The sequence below is a fragment of the Parambassis ranga genome, chromosome 12 (assembly GCF_900634625.1).
Source record: "Parambassis ranga chromosome 12, fParRan2.1, whole genome shotgun sequence".
Lineage (NCBI taxonomy): Eukaryota > Metazoa > Chordata > Actinopteri > Ambassidae > Parambassis > Parambassis ranga.
Window position 1 is genome coordinate 15,937,999 of NC_041032.1, and position 9,859 is coordinate 15,947,857.

The 9,859-nt window shown below is 46.4% G+C and overlaps 1 protein-coding gene across 1 annotated transcript; it reads right to left on the reverse strand.

The window, feature by feature from the left end:
• Positions 1 to 1,670: 1,670 nt before the first annotated feature.
• On the reverse strand, positions 1,671 to 3,519 carry LOC114444226 (ankyrin repeat domain-containing protein 34B). The gene is given in 3 exon segments (XM_075353424.1): positions 1,671 to 2,342; positions 2,345 to 2,409; positions 2,411 to 3,519. Coding segments are annotated over 3 exon segments (1,527 nt in total). The 3' UTR covers positions 1,671 to 1,989.
• Between the last annotated feature and the right edge of the window lie 6,340 nt (positions 3,520 to 9,859).

A 9,859-nucleotide genomic window follows, 5' to 3' on the forward strand; every position in this document is an offset into this window, starting at 1 on the left:
TTTTGAAGGCCAGCTGTCCATTTTCTAAGTTTTAGGACAAATGAATCAGAATAATCATTGAAGCTGGAGGTTCTTTCATGTCAGCTTCTGTGTCCAGGTGTGTTTACATGTTGTTCTGAAGCACTGAAGCAGAACAAGGGGTGTGTCTGTGTGTGTCTGTCTGTGTGTGTGTGTGTCTGTGTGTGTGTGTGTGTCTGTCTGTCTGTCTGTGTCTGTCTGTGTGTGTGTGTCTGTGTCTGTCTGTCTGTCTGTGTGTGTGTGTCTCTGTGTGTCTGTCTGTCTGTCTGTGTGTGTCTGTGTGTGTCTGTCTGTGTGTGTGTCTGTGTGTGTTGTGTACACAAAGAGCACAGAGTGAGGCTGAAATGTGGGATCTGATGAACGCCCTTTGTTCTCTAACAGGACGCTCTGGATGAATACAACAGGATCATGAACATTAAAAAGGTAGGCGGACGTTCACAGACGTTACAGCTACATCGTGTTTACTCTGTTAACCTCATCATCTCCTTCACAAGAAAGTTTAACTTTAAATTTCCTCCTTCCTTCGTCAGGCCTCCGATTATCAGATGAAGAAGCGCAGGTGCAAATACCTGAAGTCCAAACTGAACCACATCAAGAAGATGGTCAGTGACTTTGACCGCAGAGCCTGAACAAACACCGATCCCAGGCGGGACAGACGGGGGACAGAGGGGGACAGACGGAGGTTTGGACCAGCAGAGCTATGATCACTTCTGTCCTGCGTTGAGCTTCGAGCGGCTGCTGGTATTACCTGTCATTCATGCATTTGTCTAAAGGGCTGTGAGCGGACTGTGAACTCGGATTCATACAGATTCTTCTTCTTTTTTTATTTTATTGCCTTTTATTGCTTTTTAATCTGATCTTGTTGTTTTTTATATAAACCTGTAAATATGAGGCTGTTTTAGCAGAGTAAGCATGAACCTGGTGTGTTTCATCATGGACAGTAGAACAGACAGACGCTTTGATTACTATGTTTAATGCACAGTGATGTACTTACAGTGACTTTTTATGATAATAAACTCAGTTATTAACAGACAGAAGTTGTAGCTTACATACTCATTTTAACATATTTTATATCACTGACGGCGTATTTTAAAGAAAGAAAAGAAGCGGCGTTGCACAGTGCATATTAATGATAGCACCACTAGGGGGCAGTGCTCTTTATTTATTTTTAAGGCAACAGAATGTGACGGCTATTTCTCTTACTGACAGTTCAACAGAGCTCCACGGCTGCTTTTTTTTTTTTAGCGTCTTAAAGCTTATTGTTTAGATTTTGGACAGCTGATAAACGTAAACGTACACATTAGCATGTAGCAACCAACACCAGACAGACAGACCAAAACATTAGCAAATAGAGTGCTGCAGGAAAGCGACCATAATACATTAACAGAGGTTTTTTATTTTCAGAATTGTTCCTGTAGGTAGAACTACACGTCTGCAGTTCCTTCAGCAACCACCTGAGGGCTGGCTGGCTCGCGCAGAGTCAAGCGTTGCCAAGATGGCGGCAGCTGTGACGACCTCAAACGTTGCTCTTCAGGGAATGTTGTAGAAAGTTTATCTATACATGTAACGGCGATTGATGGCAAGCAGCAAAAAAACTGACAGCAGAGGCTTAGTTAGGGACATAAATGCTAGCACGCTAAGTCCATTAGCAGTGATGCTAAAGTCGTGTTTGTTTGTGAAGATGATCTTAAGAGCTCTTCGTGGATGAAACCAGGTTAATGCAGACTATATAATCCCTGCAGCACTATACATGCTAACGTCATGCTAACCTTCCTGGATAAGGTCACCTTCATCAGGGTCACATGATGCTGACTTGTTGCCCCTGAGTGGCTCTGCGACACGGTGAAGCTACGTGACATCACAGGCAGCTGAAGCAGAGGACGTGGAACAGTTTGTCCTCTTTGGTCCACGACACGAACACTGACGCCACGTGACAGCACGTTTAAACACCATGATGAGACTGCTTCGGCTTCACGCCGTGGTTTTGAACTGTTCCGTCTGCATGGAGTGTCTCCTCAGCAGTATCCTCCTCGTCAGCTCTTTGGGATGGCCGGGCGGAGCAGATGGGAGGAAACCTTTCTCTGTGAAACCTCCTCCGCCGCCGGGGCCGACGCTGTAAACGCTGTGGGTCGGGTTGTTTGTCAGTGGTGGCAGAGATCTGGGCCTGGCCTGCAGGTTGTGGTCCAGCAAGAAGGCCCCTGACCCTCTGCGCTCTAAACCGGACAGGAGTCTCCGACTCGGGCCGGACAGGGAGTCTCTCCGGCCTAACGTGCTGGAGCAGCGTAGCGGCGCCAGCCTCTTGCATCGCTGCTCTTCGGGGAGATGTGAACGTTGGCAGCCGCTGCGGGGTCGGACCTGTAGATGTCTGCTCCCAGCTTCCGTCTCTGAATTGTTCTGAAGGCTGGATGAGGCCATGCTGTGAAGGCTCTTACCACCAGAAAATGAGGAAGAGGAGGAGACGGAATCTGTATTGAGGTTTTCAGAGTGAAGGTTAGGGTGGGATGCAGAGTGGTACGAAAGGAGGCCCGGCACGGATATCTTCTGTCCTCCATGTTTGGCACAATCATCCCCGTCCTCTTCTAACACTTCACCTATTTCACAGCTGAAGCTGTCCTCATCCAGCGTGGGGACTCGGAAAGTCAGCTCCTCGGTCTGGCTGAGGTCTTGGTTCTTCTCCGAGGCTGCGGGAGCCTGCTGGGCGAGCAGAGAGGCTGGGATCTTTAACCAGGGTTCGGAGTTCAGCCTGAGGAGCGGCTGCTGCAGTCCGTTCAGCGAGGCCTGGCCGAGCCCTCGGTACCGTGACGGGGAGCATGGATGAGAGCTCACGCCGCCGATCTGTGCATCTTTAAAGGAGAAGATGGGTTTTGGGGGGCATAAGGAGGAGGAGGTGCACTGAGGCGAGGTGATGAGCTGGATTTCAGACGGAGACGCAGGAGGTGCTGAGGCGGCTTTTTCTGTCTGGTCCACTGGACTGAGGGGGGGGATGCTGAGGTACTGCTTGGCTTGCAGTTTGCCGCAGGGTAATTTGTCCGTCGTTATGATGATCACCTCCTTCCCCTTGGCCTTGCATTTATCCAGCAGCAGGTTCAGCACCTTCCAGTCTCCAGCCATGACCGCGTAGACCAACGCCGATGTCCCTGACTGGTCCTCCAGGCTGATGTCCGCCCCGCTGTCCAGCAGCAGAGACACCACCTCGTGCCCGGCCTGCTCCTGGCAGGCGTGCATCAGTGCAGAGCGACCCTCCTTGTCCTGGATGTTGGGGTCGGCGCCTTTCTCCAGGAGAAACTGGACGAGCTTGACCCGGCTGGCGCTCTGGGCATCGCTGTGGTGCGTCCGGCAGGCGACCATCAGCGGCGTCTGACCCAGGCCGTCACTTTCGTTGATGTAAGCCCCTCCGTCCAGGAGCAGCCGCGTGAGCCGCAGGCGACGGAGGAAGACCGCTCTCAGTAAGGGGTTACCCGAGTCTATGGCCACACTGGGACTACAGCCTTCACCCTCCATCCTTCCTGGTCCAGCAGGTGGTTCTGGTGTAACCGGACAGACTCTGTGGATAATAACCAAATCATTTCAGTGACATGCATTCACAGGTCAAAGCATTTTATCTGGTGTCTTCACACCTAAACCACAAACTATGCTAATGTCGGCATTATAATGCAAGTGAAGCTAAAGCTAGCGATGAAGACAGGATGGATGAAGTGATGAATGCAGACGGATACCTGAGCAGGATTTTGTTAGCTTATCTGCCTAGCTCATCCATGTTTAAGTCAAATCTCTGTCTACAACAGGCTAACAGCATCACACTGTGTTAATGATGCGTCAGAGGAGAGGAACATGTCCGACTGTGGCCACTGCTGAACCCTCCCGCTGCTTTAAGGCTAGATCTCCATGTTTAATGTCCAGCTGTACAGTAACAGTAAACATGCTTACAGCCAGAGAACAGTGCAGAGTGTCAGTTTACTCGTTCATTAATCAGTGAAACAGGTATTTTGGGGGTAGGAAAAGGAAAGTGGGTGAAAGTAAACTCTTGTTTGTGTGTCTGCAGCAGCAGCACCGGCAGCCTCTCTCCATCAGCCTTTGTGCTGTTCGTCCTTGCTTCTCCCTATTAGGCCAGATAAGCTGCCAGCGTCTCAGACGGTAACATTTTACAGACTGAGTCACAGAAACACTGCAAAGATCTGCAGAGGGAAATAAAGGAGCGCGTATGTTCGACATCGTCCTCATTTGATTTACTGATATTTCCGTCAGCTCTTTCATCAGCTACATAAAATATGCAAAACCTGATTTCACATATGTAGCTAAAGACATGTATTCATTTATTTGTGGTTGAATGTGCTGAATAAAAGAAACACACCTTTCAAAAAGCTAGAGCAATGGTTTACTTTAAATAGCTAAACACTGTGGTTGATGTTATGAGTTACACCTGTCTAATCTAATCTAATCTAATCTAATCTGCCTTTTATTCACATATTTCTATTCAATAATTTGCCAATCCTGATGTCAAGAGAGTGAGTTTAAAAAAGTCACAAAAGTGTCATTATCTAAAAAGCTAATTAGCTTAATTGCTTGGAGTTCATGCAGGCCAACAGAACAGCCTATCCTAGGCTAAGCTAACGTTAAAAAGCTAGCTCAACAGCTTGCTAGTAGCCCCTGAATCTGTCCTTTAAACACATATTTCACCCTGAAAAGGAGCTGAATAAAATAATACGGCCATTCGAAAGGCTAGCTTGCAGTTGCTAGTTGGCTAAATAGCCCAGGCATTTCACGGGTAGCCTTCTTAGCTTCTAGCTAAGCTACCACGGCTAACTAGTAGCACCACACTGCTAATGATCAGAGCAGCAGCAGGTGAAGAGAGGAGCCGGACCGCGGCAGAAGGGAGCTGTGGTGGATCAGAACCGAGCCCGGTGACGTCAGATAAAAACACCACCTGCAGCAGGTGGTTGGACAGACTGCTCCTCACCTGCAGTCAACACGTCCCGCTTTGCCCTCACTGCTGCTCAGGTCAGTCCCTCATTAAAGCCCTTACAGCTGTTTACATTTATAAACTCTAGAAACCCACAAATGCTTTCACATAGAGTTCATTAAAAGGTTGGATTCTGGTCTTTTTCTCCAATAATGTTAGCCTCACTGTATCTGTGTGTTGCTAATTAGCAGAGCCTGCTAATTTTTGAATCCTGCTAACAGGCTAACAGGCTAGGTAACAGGTTAGCTTGATGCATGTTGTGTCTTCAACTCTCTTTGCACAGAGCTGGTACACACAGATTTTTAGGCAGGTCACACACAGATAGAGGCACTGTTGGATGATTAGCTTTCAGCTCGTTAGCTGCGTGTGTACAGTAATATTGATTATTGAAATGATTTGATTTACAGTCGGTAAACAAAAAGCGGCCGCGCTGCGAAGCCTGCTAGCTCACAGCTGGACAGCGGGTCGGTGTCTTTTATTTAACTCTCGGGATCATGAGTACGACATGTTATTAATTTATAAACTTGTAGATTAATTGATGGCGTAACCAGAGGCTACTGACAGCGGCTTCGCTTAAAAGTTGAGCCAAAACTCTCTCATACGGGCGCGGCCATGTTGGAGCCGGAGTCTGCGCAGTAGAGAGTTAGAGAGGTGAAGCCGGGGTGTCGCTGTTCCGCCCAAACACTCCTCCGCTTCCTCAGCTCGGAGGTTAAACTGGATCAATACGAAGGCATGGGAGGAAGTTATTGACGGCTGTGAGCTTCAAGAGTTAACTTAATGTCTTAATAGTTTAAATATATGAATATCAAAGATTTTAGCTTCATATTCACCTGAATTTAGCCTTATTTATTTTTATTATAGCAAACATCTCTTACACAGCATCTAGTTATCAATTACTCACCTGTGCTTAGATGCAGTATCTAATATATAAACAAGGCTACAAACATCCGTGACATGCTGAGCCGCAGGAGCACGGCTGTGTGGCAGCGTTTTGTTAACAGTGTTACAGATGGAGCACAGAAAACTCCACTTCACCTGAACAAGATTAGCTCAACACTCATCCTGCAGGAGAGCCTGCTGACACCACCGTGTGTGTGTGTGTGTGTGTGTGTGTGCATATGATTAAACTCAGCATTACACAACAGCCACACAGCTTCACATCATCCGTGCATTAAATGAGTTAAAGAGGTCGCTTTAAAGCAGAGATGAAGTTGTAAAGTTTGATGTGGTGTGTGTGTGTGTGTGTGTGCGACTCACCAGGACTCACCAGGACTCACCAGGACTCACCAGGACTCAGCAGCCTCCAGTCAGCCAGGGTCCGTCCTCTCCTGCAGACATTCAGACACAGACCTGCGACTCAGTGAGTGAGAGGAGCTGCAGCAGTCAAGGTTTCCCAGATTGTGTTTGGACAAAGTGATGAGAGAGAGAGGGAGAGAGAGAGAGAGTGATGGGTAGATCTTGTCGTCAGGCAGGTCTAAGAAATGGTTAATCCATCACCGCAGCAGCAGCAGCAGCTCAGGAGAGTTAGAGCGGCTGAGCAGGAGAGGTTGACAGAGAAGAAGGTGAAGCACTATAGCAACCCGCCGCCGCAGCACGTCTCATTTGTCTTTTCATTTCATTAAAGGACGTCTGATTCAGCAGCGGCTTATTAATTGTGAAAAGTAGCCGCGCAGGACTTTTCTATAGTTGGGTGCAGAAAGGGAAAATTATTTTGCCCACCTTTATCAATGACATCTCCATGACAACCATCAAGGAGGCTGAATGACGGCACATGTTGTAATTGTGCCGGAGGAACTGTTCTTTGTGTGTGTGTGTGTGTGTGGGAGTGTGTACACACCTGTGTGCCGACCAGATCCTGCTTTTATATTCTAGCACAAGAATTAGAATATTTGTGAATAACATCAAACACACACACACACACAGAGGACGGGCAGGCAGAGACACACAGGGTGTGTGTGCTTGATAGGAAGGAGGGTTTTTATTTAGGATGCCTCTTTATAAAAGGGATGAATCCTTTTCTGGCAGCCACTAGACAGCATCTGTACCGTCCCGGGCTATAGCTGCGTGTCACTGGGACATTTTCGTAGTCACATGTTCATGTTCCATGATGATTCATAGCTTACATCTCTGCAATTATCCCCTGTGTCTGTTAGAAGTCAGACGACGCTCTTTTGGGTGTTTTCTGTGGATCTTCGTCATGTTGGTCATGAGGCCAAATCATCTGTGATGGAAATCAAAAGCTCCCAGTGTACATGGATCAAACTTTTGTTAAAGTTTGACAGAGCAGTGGCAGCTAGCTGTTTTTTTTTAAGCTAGAGGTGCTAATAATGAAAACAAGAGCAGCCACAGAATGGCTGTGTCTCTTCTTCACGTTGCCATGATGATGAAGGCTGACTTGTGCATTCTTTAGCTTTACATAAGTGATTTTGTTTGGACTACCTGTGGCGCTCACACCTTGCAGCCTGGTGGAAGGTGTATTTGTGAGAGTTTGGGATCTCACGAGCGGGTGATAGTGATGTTTCGGTGCCTCCTGTGCAGCAGGGGTCTGGGCCCAGACTTCCTCCTCTTCCTCGTCTGTGTTTCCATCTTTGTTTACAGTGGTAAAACCTGGGACACGGGGGTGAAGCTGGGCTGTGGTGTGTGTCCTCTCACAGATTCTGTGTATGTGTACTGACTCTGTGTAGGAAGAACAAACGGTTAAATGAGCCTTTAATGTGCTGGATCTCTCCTTTGCTACGGCCTCTCTGAGACGGAAAGCTTTCAGCCTGGATATATGCTGGATTATGTGACTCCTCGTTTCTCAGAATCTGTGTGTGCAGTGTTACTCTGACCCACAGAGACACAACAAACACATTAATAAGAAATACATTTGGCTGAAGGGGTCCTTTAATCGAACACTGTTTCAGCACAGTTCTTAAAAAAAGCCTGACTGCATGATGTGTTTTTTTTCCTGGGACAATATTCTCCTTTGTATCCTCTGCACAGACTATTACTAACACAGCTGTTAGCAGTAATTGTCCAGAACTGTGCAGGCGTTTCATCACTTTGCTGTAACCATAGAAACACACTGAATTCACAGTGCAAGACACAACTGCACCACAAGGGGGCAGCGTCTGACAGCCTTCCTTCACATACCTGATGGTAGAACTACAGTAATAATAACAAAGTTTAAACACTTTATTGATTGATTAGTTCACTCTTTAATAACAAAATTGTTGAGGTATTAACTACTTTTACTTCTTCTGTAGCATTCAAGGATGGTGGGGACTGAATTTTTTGACACTTTTGTTGGACGTTAAAGGGACTGAAACAAAATAAAACCAACATAATCTGTTATTTATCTGTGGATGCTCTCATTCATCCAGGTCATAGTCATTTCCAAGAGTTTAAATCCAGGCAACTGGACTCAAGGATTGAGGATTGAGACAGGGATGAAACCACTCGAGGGACGAAACGTCTTCAAAAAACAGTCCTGGAGTCCAGGTGCCTCGATTTAAACTCGTGAAAATAATCTGTTATTCCTTTATATTCATTTATCTAAACAATAAATCCAAAATAATGACAGATTAGACGTAACATTTCTTAAAATATAAATAAATAGAACAGATACTACTAAAGGTTAAAACTAATCATCAATCAAATTTACATTAAAAATTGTCAACCTTTAATCCTGTGATGGTTATAAGTTTCAGAATAAATAACCTAACAACAATATTAAAGAAAATAAAATAAAAAACATGTTTTAATCAGAGGAAAGCCTATTTCTACTATGTTTTATTAAACATATATTTAATAATGCTGCCTGCTGCCCAGACTCTGAGCAGCTGTGACCTGGCCTCTCTCTCTCTCTCTCTCTCTGATCTGATGGAAATCACCACTGTGCACAAGTACTCTCAGCTGGAAGCAGGACACCCACGGCCCCGTGTGTTTGGCCATCATGACTAACCAGGCACCTGCTTGATTGGCCTCTCAGGGAAAGAGCACGCTTTGGAGCTTTTTTCATTTCCATGCAGAACTTTAATGCAGCGCTCTGAGCTGCAGCGCTAAACTGTTTTTGTGCTGGGGTTTTTTTTGTGTCCCTGAAGGGCAGAGACTGCAGAGAACTCGTGAAATGGTGATCTAGTTAGACTTTGTTTCATAACATCACGCTGATCATGAGCGGTAATATGTGATGGTTTATGTGCAGCAGACATCCATACAGCAGTGGCAGGCACACAGTAATAATAATAATAATCCCCCATAATCCTATGCTGGCTATATCTACAGATGAGTATTAAAGCCCCTTATGGCCCCACCCAGGACCACCCACAGTGACCTGCTGCATGCTAATTAAATCAGATTTTCCACAAAAATGACCAGAGACGTGATGGACTGCCCTAAAAATGATTTAAAAACACAAAAGAACGACCACTGAGAAACACCGAGGACAGAAAGAGGACGTGTTGCTCAGGCTGGTTTAAGTAGTGGTGTCTGACTTTTTTTTAGCATGTTAAGTCCCCTCAGTTCCTCCTCTGAGTTTCTGAAGTGTACGTGCGGCGTTCATGAGTCTGTCAGATGATTATTCTGCTGTTTAAGCTTCGGATTCTCAGAACAGCGCCCCCCTTCAGGCTGTGTGAACGGAGCAGCGTGTGTGTGTCAGACAGACGGCTGTGATGCAACGTGTGTGTGTGTGTGTGTGTGTCCTTGCCCTCCCCTTTAACCTTGCAGGAATTGTTTCTGCTCCGCTCATGATATTAAGCTGCAGAGAGACTTTTTTTTTCCTCATTTGTCAGCGCTGCCCGTGGACACGGGGTCAGATGTGGCCTTTGAATGCTGTGCAGCTGATAAGACATGACAGGATGAGGTTAATCTACCTCAGCAGTTAATGGGCTGCTGATCCCA